Here is a 22,538-nt window from a genome sequence, read left to right on the forward strand (position 1 = left end):
CAAATTTAGTGATTGAACAATAATTAAAATTGATAGAACGGCATTGTATTTATTATTTTTAATTTAGACAAGTGAATGGTGAAATGGAATTTATACTTACTCTAGTCATAGATATCATAAACTATGAAAAATTATTATAAATTATGTATTGTCATCTCAATGCAGTGAATCACTTTAAATATTTCGTCACCTAGTATCTCTACAGGATATTAAGCTTTTAATTCTGCATCACTTTAAAAATGGAAGCATCAATAAACATTATTTAATTGACGATAAAAACGACCACATTTTGGGGGGGGGGGGGGGGGGTCCAAAAGAAAACCTTTTGAAAAGGATAAAATATGAGGGCTAACTCATTATAACATCTAGAAAGGAGGCATGGAATAAAATTTACTTTGTTAAAACCAAAATCAGACACCACCCCCATTTTTAAATACGTGTCTGCTCTAGATCTTTACTACGAAAGTGATAGTACAAAAGGAAAAAAAAATAGTTAATGAAAAACAATCTCAACAAGCACTTGACGTTACACATAGGTCTACTACATATAACTTATTAGGCGAGGGGTTATATTTTTTTGTTATGTCACTAGTGCCTGTGGATGTTATATAATAGTTCTAAAAAAATAAATCTATTTTATTATAAAAAAAAAATAAAGAATATAGAGGTGTTAAAATAGGTTTTAATAAAAATAAAAGAAAAGGGAAAAATCACCAAGAAACCATGAATTTTTATTTGGTGCATTGGCGGGCGGGGTCTTCTTCATTTGAATCCTGCGTACAAAATAAACATGCTGTTTGGTGTCAGTTTTTAAAAGTGTAACATTTCATTGATAAAAATACTAATACTTCGATGGAATCATCGAATTACCATTCATTAAAGTTTTTAGATAGACTAGTGTTCTTGTTTTATTGCACAAAAATCAATCAACTGCATCAAAAAATAAAGAATTTAATCCGTAACTTTACCCGTTTACATCGTACTTGTAGACAGTGTATTACACGTTCTAAACTTGTAGCTACACCTCGGAGTTGACGTCATGACGTCGAAGAACACAACAATTGATGACGTCTCCCGTACAAGTTCGTCGCAAAACGTGTAACTAAACCTCTCCAATATCCAAGTATTGATTTACATTAGTTTTAGCTAGTAAAAGCATCTTAGCCAAATGGCTGTTTATATTGTTTGAAATTCATCTGCAACATCCATTAATATATATGTAATTTGGCACTATAATCTTTTTTGTCTTTGATTTCTAAGCATCTATAATGAGCAAAGACAAAAAAAATTGAAAAAGTCACACTCATTAAAAGAAGAATGCTCTATATTGTACCCTGATGTCAAAGTAATGACATTAAGCAGGTTAATACTGGAACACTGTAGGATCATGTCAAACTGGCAGGCTGTGAGGTTCCTCTTCGGTACTGGCATTAAATAGGTCAGTCTGGCATTCCCCAGGGTCAGTTTAAACAGAAGAGGTAGAAGTCCACAAGACACAGCAAGAGATAAGTCTGAAGGCCCATACTTCATTGTCAGGGAAAATATTGTCCATAACAGCAATTTCTTTGACTCCCCTTAAAAAAAATCACACACATTCACAAACTGTTGTTTAAACTAGCGCTTTTCATTTCAAAAATGAAGAGAAAATTTTACCTTGTTTAATGTTGACACATTTGTCAGTTTCTATCAGTGCTGCCACCAACAGTTCATAAATCTGATGGACAGTTAAAAGAATATCTTGCTGAACTTCTGTCTTTGCTGCACTTATTCCATCCTGCATGTATATATAAAAGTTATCCTTTCAAAATTACATGTACATGTGAATTATATTCATTGAAATAAATGAACAACTCAATAAAACTGGAATTTATCATACCTGATAATGATACAACTGGGAACCAAAGTTGAAACAACCCATCATCAGCTGTATATGGGCAGAACTAAGAAGAGTGGAGGGGGTAGGGCTTCTGTCCAGGTCTGACTTGGCAGTGTTTGTTGACAGTAGCTCTTTTATTTGATTTAATGCCCTCAAACGTGACTAAATAAAAGTACATCATCTTTTTCTTAACATTTACCAAATTGAACGTCGATTGAATACTTTATCAACTACATAAGCCTCCATCATTTTTTTTTAATTTTTAAAAATCTTTCATTTAGTACATGTATTTTAAAATCTCAACATCTGAAACTCACAAAAAAATCAGTTTGAGACATTACTCTACAAATTCATCTGGAGAAAGTCAATTTACCTCAGCCTTTTTCTGCTGATCATCTAACGCCAAGGCCATTTCCCTGGGTTCCACTTCCCAGCTGCTGGTGGACTCCTGACCCACGGAGGGGCTTCCTATCTTCTCCCCACACACAAACTTACACAGGTCGGAGGCTATCTGCTGTACAAAGCTTTTAATGCTGTGAGCTTTATGGTGACTGTGTGGTACTGTGGAACGCTCCTGTTGCCATCGGAGACGACGAAGCATTTCTTTCACTCTCTGAAGGGAAGCCACATTTGTATCTAAAAATAAAACAGAGAATGTTACTTTAAATCAGTTCAGATTTTGATTCTGATTATACAGTCTATTAAAGTACCATGAGGCTGAGACTTAATTCAACATCTATTTCATCAAGAAAAATATGTGGTGCTGCATTGTTAAGATTACCTCTTCTATTGTGATCTGGTGTAGAAGTACCATCTCTCATTTCTTCATTCTAAAACAAATTTTCAAATTTCAATTTCAAGACAAGCTGCTGCACATGTAATTTGGAACTAATTTGCATATACTATTTTAGAAACACACATGTATAAATAGTACAAATGTTCATAGGATTTACAGTTAAACAAAGCAAGTCTTAATGCCAGTAAATTTCTATGTTTGAGACAATCTGAGACATCCTTTACTTTTTTGCCTTGTGAGCCTTTCTGTTGTTCTAACACCAGCATGCTGGACGGAGATAAATCAGGGACACTTCCTCTTCTCTTCAGTCTAACATCAGGGGTCCCTGTGGCCTCAGATGCTTCACTACTAGATTCTATAACAACAGTATTACTGTATGTTTTTTAATCACAAACCTCAGCAAAGCTACAGTACAATCTCTTTGAAAATAAGCACATGGATTCATAATATATCATTATTGCTAGATTAAGTATATTTACTGTAACCACTTGTTAGCATTAACTAAATTAAAACTTCAGGATTTATATGTAATAAAGCATAAAAGAAAACTGACTATACCTATTGGTGACTCCTCTGTTTTCTTAATGTGCGAGAGAGATAGCGTTTCTACAACAAATACATTATGAATAAAAGAAAGGCTACAAGGTATATATAATTCATTGACAAGCACACTTCATATTTGAATTATTACAATTTACAAAGGAAGAAATGTACCTGAGACAGCCGGTCGAACTCCTAACAACAAAAATAAACATCTCTGTTGATACTTTCTACACTCTTCTTCAAAAGTTGTTTCCTTCAAAATCTGTGGTAAATCTTTAATTGTCCCTTCATCATCTATAGGCAAAGAATGTAATCAACCAATGAAAGTAGGATTTTCCTACATGATAAGTTAAAATGAAAGAATAATATTTATGACTAAGATACAACTTACAAAATAAATAACAGTATATCAAATTTATTTACAAAACAGATACGATCAAATTAGGTTAACGATCTGGAGGATATCTGTAGCTCTGTTGATTACCTGATATGACCACATCAGACATGGCTTCCTCCCTCTCATGGTCCTGGTCTGCAGACTTCTCCCCCTCCATCATCTCCTCTCTCTGGGGGGACTCTACAAACTCTGATGAGTCCTCCTTCTGGCCAGTCTCCTCTAGGGACTGTTGCCTGTGAGTGGACAGGGGACCCGGTTTTGCCTTGTGGTGCTGCATTAGGCAGCTTCTTACTCTGTATATGTACTGGAAGATGACCAGTAATGTTTTGGGGGGACTGAAATAAAAGTATATCAAATGACACTGCTATAACACCAGTCTATAAAAGAGAATTACTTTTCAATCATCTTGTATGATAATTCTCAAATTCTATTGTATTGTGACTTTATGGATGAATTTATACGACTGTTATTTCCCAAAAATTAACAGATACAAGTACATGTATTTATATTCTTGCAGGTACAACCACTATTCTGAAATCTGTATTGTGCACTTTTGGTGTAATTTCCTAACCTTTTTCGATGCAAGGCTACTTTGACTAGATTACAATGCTTCAACAGAGCACACAACAGACATCTGGTCATGGTGTCTAATTCCTCATCATTGTTTATTTCTGACGTGTCCCAGTCTGTCAAAGAAAATAATAAACATTTATGTACATGTATTCAAAATGATTACGTCATTATCGGGGTATCTCTGAACAAGAAATATGGAAACTCATGTGAATTATATACCCTCTCTAGATGCATAATCTTGCATGGTTTCCCAGAGGTTATCTGTAGCTTCTGACTTTAATCCACAACAGAACTCCAACAAGAGCACATCATCTGCATTCAGATTCATATCATCCAGCCCTACCAAATGATGCTTACTGATGCTATCTAAAACCAAATGAATGGACTCCTCTGCAAAAAAAAATAACAGTTTGATTACTTTATGCAGGAAAACAATTTTAAGAATTTAAAATATTTTTAGCCCTGTCTGATGCAATAACATTAATTGAAGGTATCAATATGTAGTTTTCATGTATGGTCAAATGGCAGATTACGACTTTAAAATAACTTTTCATTTTGAACCACAGTCATTTGCTCTAAGTCATTGTCACAGTACTTGAAAGAAAAAAGTGTCTACTCCAAAAAAAAACTTTAAAATTACTTAGTGCCTCAAGTTTTTGATCCTAGTAATATTAACAGTCAAGGTGAGAGGAATAAAAAGTGTCACCATTACAACTGGTCCAATTTTTTTTCTGCAAATTACTAAAGTATTATACTAAAGTATTTGTAAGAGATGCTTTATTTGACTAAAGGAAATTTCATAACCCTTTCAAGGTCATCTGAATGCCACAAAGATAAATTTATAAGAGGTTAAATTCTGAACAAGCATTAAATCTTTACCTGTTTTCTTTGAGGTGAATTCAGCCCCATTTCCAAACACTGGGTTTTCCAGCCAAGGGAGACAATTTTGCTCCTGTTTAGACATTTGATCTCCAACAAGCATCCCACCAAGGCACTGACCAATCAGAGTAGCACAGGTTCTCTCCTGGTTTGATGCACAAAATGAAAAAAAAAACCAGAAGTCTCTGTCGAGACTGTAGCTCTACTGGTTTGATTGAACAGGCAGAAATGAGGTGGGAGGTATTTATATGTCCGAGATTTTGAGATTAAAATTTAATTATCAGTTTTCTATGCAAATCAGTGGATCATATGCCAATACAGGTACCTTGTAGTAGACATTAATGATTGAGTTGTCTGTCTGATATAAGATGGAAAGATTCTACAGTCATTACGATAACCCCCATGAACCCATTTGGCACATCTCAGCCAATTTGTAGCTCATCTAATCTCACTTGATGAAGATAACAGAATCAGCCGAGGTTTGCCAAATGCTCCATGAACAATTGAACCATTTAACTCAATTCATAATTTATAGCATTTTTTCTCCTTTGGACACTTTGTAAATACAAGCTTGCAATGAGAGAAGACATAAGACAAAATGAATGTTGTTTAATTTATATATTCTGAACTTAGGTACTAGAAATGGTAATAAAAAAATCAGTTTTGTAATAATTATAAGCATATAAAGAATACACTGTTAGACATTAGCTTTGATACTGATAGTCATGAACAAAACTTGTATAATATTTAGTGACAAAACAGCTTGGAAGTATGAATACATTAAAATCTTCAACTGTTAATAATATATACACAGGTAATAAGTAACATCTGATACTATTGATTGTATTCTACTACAATATGAAAAGTGTGTTTAAATCCTGTAAATTACACGAAGCAGGACAGATCATAATTTGAAGTATATGCTATTATATATATTCACTCTTCTTTGACATACAAATCCATGTTCAAATTCTACATATTTAAGTATTTTGTGCTTAAAATATATTATACGTCAATCATGTTTTACATTCAATTAGTATATACTTGATAAGTAGTGTATGGAACATTATGAAGAGGGATGGTTTACCTCCCTTTACGGGCTGGCCAGTGACCTCCCTCTTCCCATTATACTCACCTCTCAATATTTATTTCATCATCATAGTATATACTTGATGAATAATACTTGACTCTTATTAAAGGTGGATGGTTTACCTCCCTTGCATAAAGGGCATGTTATGCGATATCCTTCTTTTCATAACACTCACATGTCTATAAACATGTTATTAAACTCTCTTTTTTTAATTCTATATACACTTATCATAATATATGGTAATGTGGTGCAAAGAAGTGTAAAATGAAATCCATTAAAATGATTGTTTGCGAAATCAAAACACAATCTGTCCTGATGGAAAATTCTGTATTGATTTTAAAAATCAAGAAAAAAAGCATATCAAGTATAAAATACTTATACTTGCATTTAACTAAGTACAATATAAAATCAAATCATGTAACATATTCAATATGTCTTTTTAAAATATCTGTGCAATATCTTGCAGCAGTGTTTGTCCATGAATTGGCTACCAAATTAGATTCTGTTACACAAAATATTTCAGATATATATATCAAATCTACATAGCATTGCTTTAAGCATTAACCTTGAAACGTTTTACATTATACATTTATTTTCTAATAGTTAAAGAGTGTGATATAAAATAATCTAGAAGATTAACTTAGTGAGGGATATATATGTGTATCCCACAAAATGCGTTTTTGATACTGTCATATAATTTCAATGACTATGAACATTACATAATAATCAATTCAAACTTTAGTCAACTTTATCATATTGCAATAGTAATTGTTAAGTGTACATCAGTGAATGGATACAAACATTTATATGTACTCTTATATAGATGCATTGAATATTGTCTCAGTATTGTCTGGATTATACATCATATACACAAGCTTTCGTATTTATAAGATATTGATATAATAAATATGTTATTAGAAATAAAGCAAATTATTTGGAGCAGAAATTATTACAGTTGTATCTATATTTCTGCTAGCAGCTAGTATGTAAAATAAAAACCCAGTACATTTCCAGAAATCTATGAAATTATTTTAATATATTGACAATTCACTATATCCGTAGAAGGAATTCGTTTATTTAATATATAACTGAGCATTTAAGATAACTTCACTATATCTGTGATTTTACAATACCAGTATTCCTTGTTCATACTAAACAAGTTTTACTGTATAATATAACAATTTTTACCAATGAAAATAACATTGAGACAACATCCATCTCCAAAAAAGCTCATTAATAAATAAAGTAAAAATCAGATAAAAACAAAACAAACTGCATAACCTTTTCAGAAAGGTTCACTAGTACTTGTAAAAATATTTACAAGCAAATGAACAACTCTGTTATTATGGGTATGATAGAGGCATTAATATAAAAATGAAATTAGCAAGTACAGTAATTATTTTTTGGAGCTTATATCACGTAAGAAAACAAATATCACTTAATGTGTATCCCTCAGCACAATTAATTTAAAAATTATACAAACATATAAAAAGTCTCTCTCATTTATTAAACATAATGGCTTTCTTAGTTCCATTAAAAGTAATAAGTATGGCATGCATATAGTTGATTCATATATATTATATAAATGTAAAGCAAAGAGTTTCATGCACTTGTAGACACTCAAATTAAATTTGACATAAGTCATATCATGTATTCACAAACATCGTAAAAAGAACAGATAATCGAAGAGAATTCTTTTTCAATAATAATCTTGAAGATGTAATATTTATACATGTAATTAAAATATAAATGAAACTGCATCTGGGGAAACAAAATTTCAGTGGGAAATTAATACTGAGGGATATACACTTTAAGTGAACAGCACCTTATGAGAATGACTTCCAAAACCACCTGCATCACCAACTTGGTGATGGTACACTCGGTGGTGTACAAACGCACACAGCGAGTCAGGTGGTGGCGCCTGCCCTGCTTCACACACTGGTGAAGGTACACTCGCTGGTGTACAAACGCACACAGCGAGTCAGACATAGCTATGTTACCCCTGTCAGGTATAGGCAAACTTCACTGAAGAGGCATTGGCTTCAATTCATTAATGAAAAAATAAAATGAACTCTTTCTTTCCTCAATTGTTCCTCAATAGTTCCTTTAAATATCTCTAGCTAAAGATGTATATATTACTTTGTGGTCAGAATAAACACTTTCTATGACATCAGTGATAATATGACATGTCACATTTGTGTAAATATGGTCTATCAATGATCCAGAAGAATGGGTTGACTTTGACACAATCTGATTACAACTGAAAGCTGCAGACATGTATGTAGCCACTGAAGAGCCTCCATGAGATAGATCTATATTGAAATCCCCAATAATGACTATATTCTGCTGATTCTTAACTACTTTGGACAATTTGTTCATAAAGTTGTTTTTTGCTCTTTCAACAGTAGATCCAGGACTTCTATATAGCACAACAACTTGATAATTCTCATTTTTAAACTTTACTTCACTGTACTGCCATTCCAAGTCTTTGTCTGAGTGGCTCACATGATTAATGATTTGACAGTCATTTCTAATGTATGTAATAATGCCTCTATGGGGTCTGGCACATTGCTGATTTAATGCAAAATCCAACCTGAACATGCTGTAATTCTCCAATTCATAATCTTCATTTTCATCTGATGCTGTCAACCAAGTTTCAGCTACTCCTATGATATGACACCGTTGAAGATTTGGCTCATTTTTGAAACTTGCAAAATGGGCATGCAGTGATCTTACATTCTGAAATGCAATGTTTATGGTCTGGTTGTTTGTTGAATCTATCGGCTGAAAACATAATTGTAATGTTGCTTCTGTCCGTAGTCTACACATTTCTTTTTTCACCTTCTCAGATGCACACATTTTGTTTTCATTTAAACTCAAGATATGAAGTCCTGTAATCTTCGTAACCCTGCTTAGTGCAACATAGTGAATGTGTGGCAATGAAAATTTTGGATTCATATCGAGATTGATAACAGCTTGATCCATTGTGTCCCCCTGAGATTTGTGTACAGTCTTGGCTGCAGAAAGTCGCAATGGAAATTGTATACGAACAACAGTGTGTCGCAGGTACTGAAAGCTCCTTCTCACATCAAATATTGGTGTCCAAGACTTATCTACTTCATGCCCAAAGAGATGTCTATACTGATATCTCCATGATTTTGCAGTATTTCTGTCATCAAAAGAAACCCATATTATACTTGGTCTTTCAGTGTTTTCTTGTCTCCTATCTATGTACTCTACTCTACATGATGTACCATTTGTAAGCCCATCCTCAACAGATAAGTTTGCAGTTATTTCATACTGGAGACCAAGTGCTATGGGAACATTTTTAGCCAATCCAGCTGTTTTAGAGGAGTCATCTGGCAAATTTAAGTGCTGTATTAAATTTTCCCTTCCTACTACAGAATCATGAGCTGGTATATTGACCTTTTCACCTTGAGCCAATAGAAACACTTGGTTGTTGTAAGCATTCACACTTTCATTTCTGGTATACAATCGTGGAACATTTCTAAAACATTCTGATTGTGATTCATCTACACAGTGCTGCTTCAACGTCTGTATATCAGCTTCAGATTGATTTCCTTCTCGTAAACGGTTAAGTAACTCAGCAAACTGAACATCATCTTTCTGTCTCATTATTTCTGTAAGCTCATGCATTGTGAACAATTCCCGCCATAAGTTTATTGCCAATGGTCCAAAGTTTTTCTTCAAGTCATCGAAAACCCATCCATCCATTACTGGCTTTAACTGGAAAAGATCTCCTATCAAAATTACATTGATACCTCCAAAATATTCCTTGCTCCCTTTTATCTGCTTCAGACGCTCATGTACGCAATTTAACTGAGAATTTCCGACCATTGAAACTTCATCAATGATGACCGTTGACAAATATTTGTACTTTGTCCTAAGTGTGTTCAAAGATTCACTATCAAGAGGCTTGCAGTTAAACCCCTGACTTGCTGGAATTTTGAATGCTGAATGTATTGTCTGTCCTTTTATATTAAATGCAGCTTTTCCAGTTGGAGCACAAAGTAGAACCTTGCAGTCATCTGGATTTTCACCTTCAGTAGAGCAATAGTGTCTTGTGAGTGCCTCATACAAAGCTCTTACAACAACAGACTTTCCAACTCCTGCACCACCAGTAAGGAAAACTCTAAGTGGTTCTTTTTTGGTTTTAATCCAATGAAGCACATGAGTAAAGAAGTCCATTTGCTTTTTGTTTAACTTGCTAACTAACTGAAAATACAACTCATTGGTCATTTTGTACTGAAGAGTTTGATCATCATTAGTAGAACAACTAGGTAATCCAAGATCTACTCCAATGTCATAGTTCTGGTGATTTTCTGGACGCTTTGGGTCAAAATACACAAATGCCTCACTTTCCCTACTTCCTTCTTCCAAGTCTTCTTGTTCAGTTTGCTCTGCACTAGGTGCAACTCTATCAAATTGTACATCAGCCTCTTCAGCTTGCCTCTGTGCCTCTTCCAACTCCCCTGCATTGCGTTCATACTTCTTTACTTTAGCACCGATAAAACTCTTCAGTTGGTTGTATTTTTCTTCATATGTTGATTTGTTTCCTTTTATGTCTATTTCTTCCTTTCTCCACGGATGGAAAAGCAAAATCCTTTCTCTATAATGATTTTCAGAATCAACTTTGATGGAATAGTTGACATAACGAATGCATTTAGCCTTCCTCCTTTGCCTTATGATGATGCCATTTTTTAAAACTATCCTAATCAGCTCTGAATTGATCTCTTCATCTTCCAATTCTCTGAATTCTTGTTCATCTTCAGAATCATCATTTTGCTCTAGAAGCTCATCACTTTCTTTGAATTCTTTTGGATATACAATTTCTAGTTCTGCTGCATAGTCTGCTAAACACCAGTTTTCAAGTTGCCTTGGTCTTTGAGAATAACGCTTGATCACACTGCTTGCATGAATGTCTGTGGAATTCTCTGGTAATTCTTCTAAAGCAGACTTACATTTCAATAGAAGAGTTCTTTCTTCTGGTGGTGATGTATTTATAAATACAACATCTCTTGAACTTTTTGTTAAGGGCAATTGTAAATTCAAGTATGACGCTTCTTGTGCACTTATCTCAACTGCATTCAAGAACTTGTTTCCCATGTGTCGAACCTGTTTTTTCAAATCCATATTTCCTTCTCTTGCTTCCTTACATGCTTGATCAAGCAGATTACTCATTCCACGTTGAGACTTGCTAATGTAGGACACTATGTACATGGCACATGCATATGGGTCCAACACAAACTGCAAATCATGATTAGCTCGCCATGCTGTTAAAACATTTTTCATATAAGGATTAACTCTTATTTCACTAGGGGTTCTCTTCAGAAAAAGCTGTGGTCCATCAAGGGAACTCCTGACTGACTTTATGTAATCTTCTTTCTCCAGGTTCAGTGAATGTAGAAATTCATTGAAAGAAATACTTTTCCCTTCTTTCATATCTGCTAATTCTTTCTTAACCTTTGCAAAAATTTCTTTGTATCTCATTGAATCTGGATCATCTGCTGTTAAAGGTTCTAAAATCAAAGTTGAATCCATAGGAGGCTGAGGAAATCCAAATCGACAAATGTCTTTTCCTTTTTTCCTACATGTTCTGGAATGTTTGTGAATTTGTAAATCTACAAATTCTCTATCGTCATCATCACAGTTTGCAGAGCAAGACACATACTTGTCTATAAATTGTGCAATTTCAGACACTGGATCTTCTTTAAATTTTGGAGCATGTTTTATCCACATGAGCATATGAATGTGAGGTGATCCTCTATGCTGAAATTCAACACGATAAAAAAAATCTATCAGTTCCCCGACAGGTTGATCCTCATTCTTCAAAACAGTATTAATAAACACATGTACTCTATGATCAAAAAAGCGAACACATGTTACCGGATCTTTTTGCACCAAGTCAGTTTTTTCAGCCCATGTCATATTGTCTATTTCCTCATCAGTTAGTGATTTCTTGAGATTGAGTTGAGCAAGAGTTTTGAGTAACTCAGACCATCTTGTATCTGCTGCTGATAAAGATGCAAACCATGTTGGTAATCCCAATTGTCTAATCATTGCAAACAACTCTTTCTTTTTGGCCTCAAGATATGGAGGACTGTTCCGTAAAGTTCTAAAAATGTAATATCCCTCATCTAATCTTGTTATCTTGTCAAGTATTTCCTGATTGAGAACATCACCAGCTGTTAATTTCTTCTCTGTGCCCTTGCATCTTCTTAATACAAGATTGACTTTGTCTGATATTTGCTTCATTTGAATTTTCTTCATTTTGAAAAATAAATTTGGCACACTGTTTGCTGCACGTCTGTCAATATTTCTTAGTTCCCATTTCACAAGATCACTGTAATGAACTTTAACTTCACGATCATCATTTGATGCCATCCTCTGACCACAGTAAATGGTTGGAAAAGACAAGAATTCTGCATCCTTATCAGTGTACAAACTCAATGGGGTTTGACCTTCTCCTGGAGCAAACGTATACACCTGATCTTGCACAGGATTTGCATCATCCAATAATGTGTCACAACTGCCAGAATTCCCCTCTCTTTCATCAAGTTCTTCAAAATGACTCTCTTCTAACCTGTCTGATGTGCCATCAAGGTTTGTATTCCTTGCTTCAGTACACCCAGAAGTACTTGTGTTAAAATATTCTGAAATAATTTCACTGCTATCTGCATTTATTCTGGCTTCCCATTCATCATCTAAATGAATATTTGCATCTTTGTACATTTGGCTATTTCTCATCAACCAGTGTAATGCAATGATTACATGCTGTGGTCTCACATTTTCCACAAAATCACAAGTTTTGTAACTTAGTCTCTTCTTTAAGCGGACTGGCACTGTAATATCATTGTTAAACTGTCTTGGCAAAGAGTTTACAGTTGGTTGGATATCTACTGGAACATTAACAACATTTCCTTTGATAGATAACTGTCTTCCTCTAGGCAACTCTCTTAGCTGCATAAATGGAATCCGTAAAGCTATGAGGCGTTCTTCTAACTGATGAAGTTCAAGTTCTTCAGGTTTGGTAGGAAATTGTACATGGTTTGCTATTGACAACTTTGGCATTTTCTTTTCTTGTATTGATTTCTTACATGTTAAACATATCCATTCTTTTCCTCCAATTGAAACATAGTTGGTGAGAAATTTTGCAACATCTTCAGGAGGTAAATTTTTTCTAAGAAAGTTGCTATCAACAACTGAATGAGAAAACCAGGTCTGGTGACAGCATGTACATACATATAATGGTCCTTCTTCTATTCTTTTGTTAAATGCTGATATTGCATTTGTAAGTGATGTTCCATTCTTTCTGCATTTTCTTGCAATATTTTCCTTCCTACAAAACTGAGGATCTTTTCTTTTTTGGGCTTTAGCACTCTTTTCTCTAGACTGTTCATTCTCACGATAGTCAATATTGTTTCTCTTCACAGATTTTCTTATGCGTTCCATTTCAAGAAATGCAGAATCTTCCCTACACTTCCTTTTTCTTCTGACATCTCTGTCATGTTCATTATTCATTATGTCTATATTTGCTCTTTGTTTTTGCTTAGCATTTCTCTCTCTTTCTTTCTCAGAAAGTCTAAATATTGGGTCATTTCTCTTTCTTTTCTTTGTGATTTTGTCCCTTTCTTTCTCAATGCATCTCATTTCTTTGTTTAATCGTTTAACCTGTTTTGTTGCTCTTTCCCTCCCTTTCTCAGTGTTTCTTGACTCTTTGTCTAGCCGTTTTGCTTGCCTTGCTGTTTTGTCCCTTTCTTTCTCAATGTTTCTTGACTCTTTGTCTAGCCGTTTTGCTTGCCTTGCTGTTTTGTCCCTTTCTTTCTCAATGTTTCTTGACTCTTTGTCTAACCGTTTGGCCTGTCTTGCTATTTTGTCCCTTTCTTTCTCAATGTTTCTTGACTCTTTGTCTAACCGTTTGGCTTTTCTTGCATTTTTGTCCCTTTCTTTCTCAGTGCATCTCATTTCTTTGTCTAATCGTTTTAACCGTTTTGTTGCTCTTTCTCTTCCTTTCTCAATGTTTTGACTAACCGTTTGGCTTGTCTTGCATTTTTGTCCCTTTCTTTCTCAGTGCATCTCATTTCTTTGTCTAATCGTTTTAACTGTTTTGTTGCTCTTTCTCTTCCTTTCTCAATGTTTCTTGACTCTTTGTCTAACCTTTTGGCTTGTCTTGCTGTTTTGTCCCTTTCTTTCTCAATGGTTCTTTTTGTATTGTCTAATCTTTTTTCTTGCTTTGCCAATTTGTCTCTTACTTTCTCAATATTTCTACCATGTTCATTTTTCCTCCAATTTTTCATGTAATTTCTAATGTACTCCTTTCTGGAATATTTGATTTTTCCTTCCTTTTCCTTTCTTTTGACCATATTTTTCAGTCTACATTCTTGATCATCAAAATATCTATCTAGAAGGACATCACCTTTTTCAATTTCTGCTGCTCTATCAGATGAACTTTCCTCTACTATATGTATGTCATCAGTACCTAATTCAATGATATTTACTGGCGTTATTTCAAATTGAGAATTCTGGTTAACAGAGAGAGATAATGCCAACTGCAAACAATGTTGTGCCACACCTTCCAGTGTCTCTACTCCAATCAATGTACTTTTTCCATTAGCATCAAGTAATCCACTCTGATCTCGTGCATGGGAATCAAAAAGAAAGTATTGTTTTCCAACTTTCATCACAGAAAAAGTGTTTCCACCAAAGCAAACAAATGAACATTCTGCCATTTCAAATGACCTTTGCAATGCCTCTAAAATGGACATACCAAACATTTCGACATCATCTCTTAATCTTTCATCATTACCAATTAAACCAACTTGCGATTCAAAAGTTTGCACAGAAAAGCATTTGTCATAAACTTCTATCTCATTTGGTAATTCATTTATCAATAAATATTCATTCTGCACAGTTGAACTTGCTTGCAGATAACCATAAAGTTCATTTCCAGTTGTCAAAATCTTGTCAATGTCTGATGACAACCAAGCATTTTGATTTTTTACCCTTGAAAAAATTATGCTTGATAATGCATTAGCCACACATTGTTTACCACTTGTAATTCCAAATAATTCTGTACAACCTTGATGAAAGTTTCCTTGCAGAGATGAAAATATTCCAGTGCCAATACTCATACCAAATTGTACCTTTTTTCTCTTTTCTTTCCCATTCTCTAATTGAATATTTCTTTCCTGTTGGCATGATTCCTGGCTTCTGTTATTTTGAAATTTCTGTTCCATTCTGTTCTCAGACATATCCTCCATTTTGTTCTTCAATGTTTCTATATGGTTCTCATATATATCTATCTGACTTTTGTTCTTCAGTTTTTCTACATTGTTCTCATGAATTTCTTTCTCAGTTTTGTTCTTCAGTTCTTCTATATTGTTCTCATGTAATTCTTTCTCAGTTTTGTTCTTCAATTTTTCTATATTGTTCTCAAGTATTTCTTTCTCATTTTTGTTTTGTATATTTTCCTCATTTTGAATCTTGCACCTTTTCTGATTTGTCCTACTAACTGCATCACCCACTTCTGACAGTGATGGTACACTCGCTGGTGTACAAACGCATCGCGGCGAGTCAGTTAGTGGCGCCTGCCCTGCTTCACACACTGGTGAAGGTACACTCTCTGGTGTACAAACGCACGCTGGCGAGTCAGACATAGCTATGTTACCCCTCTCAGGGATAGGCAGACTTCCTTGAAGAGGTACCAACTTCAAGGCATTTAAAGGATCTGCACCTGAAACAGAATCCTTACCGTCCTTTGAGGGAGTCTCTGCTACCCATCTGCGATGAACTTTATCTCTGGATCTTTGGGATGCTTTTCCCTTTCTTGGCATCTAAGAAATTTATAAACAAATGTGAACGACAACACAAGAGGCCCGTAGGCCACATCGTTCACCTGAGCACTATGGCTATCAATTCAGTAAATTTTTAAGTGATCTCGATCCTAAAAGAGGAGAGGGGGGATTGTTATGATTTGAACAAACTTGCAGGGGCGTACCAACAGGGGTGCCCAGGTCCCCCCCACTTTTTTCCCGTACCTTACTACCTTATTATAGGAAATGTTAATAGAAAGCCTGGTTGCCCCTCTCCACCCCCCCCCCCCCCCCCCACACACTTTGAGTGATGTACCAAAAATGTACTACCGTATAAAAATCAAAGGTATGCTAATAATTTTGGCGTAATTTATTTTAGCGGACACAGAGTTTCAGCTCTTTGCAGATAAACACTTAAAGGAGTACTGACTAAAAACGGGGCTACCATCAAAAGAGATAAGCCAAAATTAGCACTAAAATAACCCGCTATACTGAGAGTAGTTGACACAACACTGTCCATTGTGTCCCCCCCTCATCCCTGGGGGTCATGCTTTGAACAAACTTGAATCTACACTACCTGAGGATACTTCTATATAAATATGATCAACCATGGCTTTGCTGTTCTCAAGAAAGAGTTTTAAACGATTTTTCCTTTATATTCCGATATAAATTGTTGATCGTCCATTTTGGCCCCACCCTACCCCCGGGGTCATGATTTAAACAAACCTGAATATTCACTACCTGAGGATACTTCCATATAAATATGACCAATCATGGCTTTGCTGTTCTCAAGAAGATTTTTAAGGATTTTTCCTATATATTCCTATGCAAAACTTTGATCGTCTATTGTGGCCCCACCCTACCCACGGGGGGTCATGATTTGAAGAAACCTGAATCTACACTACCAAAGAATACTTCAATGTAAGTTTCATATTTCCTGGCCAAGTGGTTTTTTTTAAAGATGCCATAAATTTTTCTGTAATTTTCAATTATCTCCCATTGAAATGGGGTGTGGCCCTTCATTTGAACAAACTTGAATTCCCTTCACACAAGAATACTTTGTGATAAATTTGGTTGAAATCTGTCCAGCGGTTTTTGAGAAGAAGTCGAAAATGTGAAAAGTTACAGACAGCTGGACAGATGGACGCCAGACAAAATGTGATCATGGCTTTGCTGTTCTCAAGAAGATTTTTAAGGATTTTTCCTATATATTCCTATGCAAAACTTTGATCGTCTATTGTGGCCCCACCCTACCCACTCAAATACAGATTTGAAGAAACCTGAATCTTTCTACTCTTCAATGTTTATATTCCTGGCCAAGATGCCATAAATTTTTCTGTAATTTTCAATATATTGAAATGGGGTGTGGCCCTTCATTTGAACAAACTTGAATTCCCTTCACACAAGAATACTTTGTGATAAACATGACTAATCATGTGAAAAGTTGCTGTTCAGATGGACGCCAGACAAAATGTGATCAGAAAAGCTCACTTGAGCCAGGTGAGCTAAAAACTTGTATTGACCTTTGCCCTTTGACAAACTTCATACAGTATTGAAGATATTTTCTCTCTGTATGTTTATACAAGAGGCCCATGGGCCTTATAGGTCACCTGAGCATTATGCAACAACTTTCCAGTGATTGAATTTGATTCATGTTTTAAGTCAGATGCTATGCTATTCACAATTTTGAAAGAGGCACCATTGATCATCATAACAATACACTTAGCAGTTGCTTAGTTTGTTTACTTAATACCAATAGGCAGGGTAGGGGAACAAAAAATGAGTAATCAGTAATATTCAGCAATAATCAGTAATGCCCCTATCACACATGAATGAAAGCCTAGATACACACATTGCACAATTTTTGAAAAGGCACCCTTGCTTTTCAAAAATATTTGATTAATACCAAGGAGAGATTTCAAACAATTCATCCAGTTTCAGTATATAAAAGCCCCTCCCCCTATGGTACCCCTGATTAGGGGCTTGAAATTCACAATTCTTCCAGCGCCCTTGCTCATCATAACTATATTAGTTCATCTGCTCAATACCCAGGAGCAGAGAAGAATACTTTAAAAGATTTAATGTATTTTCACTATATAATCAATCTATTAGAACCCCTGACCCTAGGGCCATAAAATCAAAATGGGAAAGGTATTTTGCTCATCATAACTATGTAATTAATCAATTTCATTCCTAGGAGCAGAAAAGAATTTTTTTCAAAGAATTCATGTATTTTCACTATATAATCTATAGAGCCCCACCTTTACACCAGAAACCCTAACCCTGGGGCCATAAAATTCACAATTTTGGTAGAAGCACTCTTGCTCATCATAACTATGCACTTAGTTAGTTTATTTAATACCCAGGAGCAGAGAAGAAGATTTTCAGAGAATTCATGTATTTTCACTATATAACCTATAGAGCCCCGCCCTAACATGACCTGGGGCCATAAAATTCACACAAGAGGCACTCTTGCTCATCATAACTATGCACTTTGTGTTTATTTAATACCCAGGAGCAGAGAAGAATAGAGCCCCACCCTTACATTTGGGGCCATAAAATTCATAATTTTGGTAGAGGCACTCTTGCTCATCATAACTATGCACTTAGTTAGTTTATTTAATACCCATGAGCAGAGAAGAAGATTTTCAAAGAATTCATGTATTTTCACTATATAATCTATAGAGCCCCACCCCCCTTTACACCAGAACCCCTGACCCTGGGGCCATAAAATTCATAATTTTGGTAAATTTGCTCATCATAATGTACTTAGTTAGTTTATTTAATACCCAGGAGTAGAGAAGAAGATTTTCAAAGAATTCATGTATTTTCACTATATAATCTATAGTGCCCCACCCTAACACCAAAACCCCTGACCCTCGGGCCATAAAATTCATAATTTTGGTAGAGGCACTCTTGCTCATCATAACTATGTACTTAGTTGGTTTATTTAATACCCAGTAGCAGAGAAGAAGATTTTAAAAGAAATAATGCATTTTCACTATATACTTATTTAGCCCCACCCTTGAGCCAGGGGTGAATTTCACAATTTTGGTACTCAATGCTGATTACAATCATGTACAGTTTGACTGCTTGATGTGCCCTTTAAACAAGAAGATTTTTAAAGATTGCATTAATTTTAGTTTTTTTGCCCCACCCCCCAGGCCCCAAGGGGGCAGGGACCATGAAATTCACAATTTTTGTTCCCCTTCACCCATAGATGCTTTGTGCCAAATTTGGTTGAAATTAGTTCAGTGGTTGCAGAGAAGAAGTGAAAATGTTCAAATGTTAACGCACGACACACAACTCGCACGACGATACGAAAACAGATACAATAGGTCACCTGAGTTTACTCAGGTGACCTAATAATGGAAAGATACCACAAATGTATTAATATACATATAGGTGTATCCATGTACTAAGATTCTTGTATATTAATATACATGACTAATCATGGCCTTGCTGTTCTTAAGATTTATCATTTTTTGAGATTTATTATTTTTATAACTAGAACTGTCCAAACGGGACAAAATACCCCCCGCTGGGTTTTTCAGAAGCAAGTTTATCCATAATAAAGATAGGTATCACACATGAATTATGAAATTTTTCTTCCAGTGACCTTGGACTTCCCCAAATGACCTTGGGTCAAGGTCATGACACACCCTTGGGTCATGGGCAATCTTTGTGTGAAATGAGAACCTACCAAGTTTATCAATAAGAAAGATATGGACCGGAAATGAATAATGAAATTTTCTTCCAGTGACCTTGAATTTCCACAAATGACCTTGTGTCAAGGTCATGACACACCCTTAGGTCATGGACAATCTTTGAGTGAAATGAGAACCTACCAAGTTTATCCATAAGAAAGATACGGACCGGACACGAGTTATGAAATTTTTCTTCCAGTGACCTTGAAGTTCCTAAATGACCTTGGGTCAAGGTCAAGACACACCCTTGGGTCATGGGCAATCTTTGCATGAAATGAGAACCTACCAAGTTTATCCATAAGAAAGATATGGACCGGACACGAATTATGAAATTTTTCTTCCAGTGACCTTGAAGTTCCCCAAATGACCTTGGGTCAAGGTCATGATACACCCTTAGGTCATGGGCAATCTTTGTGTATAGTAGTAGATTTTAATGTCCCTCGGTAAGAAAGATATGGACGGGACACATTTGCACAGACGGACAGACAGACAAGGTGATTCCTATATACCCCCCCAAACTTCGTTTGGGGGGAGGGGGGGGATAATTAATCAAATTTAAATTCTGATGTCCTATTGTGGTACCATTCTACCCTTTGACTTGATGTCATAATTTGACTTGATTGAATGTCTATTGCTCAACGTCCCAATGATCCATTATATAGCAGAGTGGTCCTTTTACATATTTCAGGTGCATCATTTCAAAGTAAGGTGACAATGTGTACAATAATTGTATATACAGTGTATATATCAACTGTAGTTATACACCTTATAAATAATCAGCTGGTCATTATGTGCCTTACATATGTGTTACTTTTAAATTTTTTTCAATATTGAAAACTCTCTAACTTCAGTCTATGCCATAATTTACAAATACATGCATATACAAAATCGAACTTAAAATCACATATCAGTAATACAAAACTCTGATACCAACATGGGTCAAGATTCTGTACAGGAAATTTACTACCTTGTATAAAATACAAAATTGCTGATCAAATGCTTTAACTATGCTAACACTTAGCAGCACATACTTGAAGTTGTTATGTAATTTTATTCTAATGAAGTTAAATGCAGTTTTATGATACCATAATAAACTTAATTTCTTTGTGTTGAAAATGTAACCAAAGAAAAAAAAAACGGACAGATAATTTTAATTTATATGACTTGGATCTATACTTTACACAGTTCAAAACATCAAGCTGATAAATTTGAATTATATTAACAACCTAGAAAAATGTCTTAAATTTTTCCTTCATATACAAGGGCTGTTTGAAAATTATCGAGACATGTGTATATTCTGCTTTCTAATGAACGTCTTTCGGTGAAAATTTGCATATACATTTGAAATACACTATTTCCTGTACAATGGTATATAAATGCGTCAATAGTAGGGGTAGCCAGAGCTTTCACAAAATTAGATATTGAAAATATGTACTGTATAGGGGATTAATTTCACGGGTTGTAATTTTCACGTTTTTCTCTCATCTGACACGATCGCGGTTTCTTGAATTCGCGGAATTTGGTGTGTAATAAAAGTTACTTCCCTTGTCTCCATTTAATCCATACCATAGCTACATGTAAACGACATTAATCAGCGTTATGTCTTTATTTCACGAACAACAGGGTAAGTTATTATAAAATTGTTAGATTTTATAAATAATTAATTAACACAAGTGCAGTTATTAATAGTCCCTAAACGTTCAATGACTTTCCTATATGCTATTACGATGAGTACATGTGCACCCGAGATCTTCAATACAACGCGGCGAAAAACCACTGGACGGAAATAACACTTTTTATGTAGTTCTACGAAATAATATCCTTCCATACTTCTTTCGTCAGTAAGTTCGATATTTATTTGAATGATTTTTTAAAACCAAAATGTCGATAAAAAATACTTGAACTAATATGCATGAGAATGCAGGTAACAAATACACGTGGTAACATTAGTTACGCACGGGTAATCAAAACCCATGGTCCACGTGTTTTGATTGATGAAACATGTAGCGTTGGCTATTAAAACAGCTTTTGAACAAACACAGATTATTATCTGCCGATTTGAATTAAAGTAAAGCGTGATAATTAAAATTAATTAAATGACAGTACTACTCACAATTACTGAAATGACCATGGATTGCACTAACAACTATATAAATCTATCGTACTCTATTCTCAATTTTCCAAATAAAACATGGAGATTATTTAAAATTTATTCACTATTTCTTGAATTCACGGATTTGTTAACACCGTGAATATAGCGAATATTAACACAGCGAGTTATTTTCCCCCTATACAGTATCACCAACGTTCAAACTCTTCGTGAACCCATAATAAGAGTGAAAATAATTCAGCTTATTTGTACAATTTTTCAGCTTTATTTCAAATTCATTATGTGCAACTTTGTTAGAAATTTGATCAGGAATACGCAGATCATAAAAAATGAACCATGGTGGAGAAACCTGCTAAGAACGCAAAATTTGATTTTGACGTCAAGGGTGGAGCAGCCAGCTTACCTAAAATTTTGTGTAGTGCAATGCAGAACTCTTTTCCAGACTGAACAATAACAACTAGAGAAAAAAAATGTGCTAAGGTTCGTTATGTCATAAGTATACGTTTCTTTTTTATTTTTTAACAATTAATTCACCCAGAGTAAAATCAAAAGCTCCAGACAACCATCGTGCAGTTATTACGTACTGTATTAATATTGTTGATCCATGTTGCATAAATCTGCACTGCATGATTCTAAGTCATATTTTCCCACAAATGATAATTTTACACTGGGGTAACAAGAGCATACATTTTTAAAGAATATTTTAAGAAAAGAGATTTGTTTGATTTTTGTAA

At 34.8% G+C, this 22,538-nt stretch overlaps 2 protein-coding genes across 2 annotated transcripts; both read right to left on the minus strand.

Annotated features, from left to right (window-relative positions):
• Positions 1-1,333: 1,333 nt before the first annotated feature.
• Positions 1,334-8,143, minus strand: LOC134277626 (probable E3 ubiquitin-protein ligase HERC1; the record flags this gene model as incomplete). Its single annotated transcript, XM_062759958.1, has 13 exons — positions 8,006-8,143; positions 5,065-5,209; positions 4,405-4,575; positions 4,184-4,298; positions 3,700-3,947; positions 3,387-3,509; positions 3,231-3,278; positions 2,897-3,027; positions 2,658-2,706; positions 2,250-2,512; positions 1,877-2,038; positions 1,654-1,774; positions 1,334-1,574 (listed from the first exon to the last, which is right to left on the minus strand). Coding segments are annotated over exons 1-13 (1,955 nt in total), but the record flags the coding sequence as incomplete, so codon positions are not given.
• Positions 8,144-8,260: 117 nt separating this feature from the next.
• Positions 8,261-14,140, minus strand: LOC134277623 (uncharacterized). The gene has a single exon (XM_062759954.1). The coding sequence runs from the start codon at positions 14,138-14,140 to the stop codon at positions 8,261-8,263; it is 5,880 nt and encodes a 1,959-aa protein (XP_062615938.1).
• Between the last annotated feature and the right edge of the window lie 8,398 nt (positions 14,141-22,538).

The sequence above is a fragment of the Saccostrea cucullata genome, unplaced genomic scaffold (genome assembly GCF_032062105.1).
Source record: "Saccostrea cucullata isolate Sc308-1 unplaced genomic scaffold, CSIRO_AGI_Scuc_v1 ctg6242, whole genome shotgun sequence".
NCBI classification, from domain to species: domain Eukaryota; kingdom Metazoa; phylum Mollusca; class Bivalvia; order Ostreida; family Ostreidae; genus Saccostrea; species Saccostrea cuccullata.

Bases quoted from the DNA above. Each gene is read 5' to 3' on its own strand.
- LOC134277623 (XM_062759954.1), bottom strand. From the start codon at position 14,140: ATGAGATGCACTGAGAAAGAAAGGGACAAAAATGCAAGAAAAGCCAAA.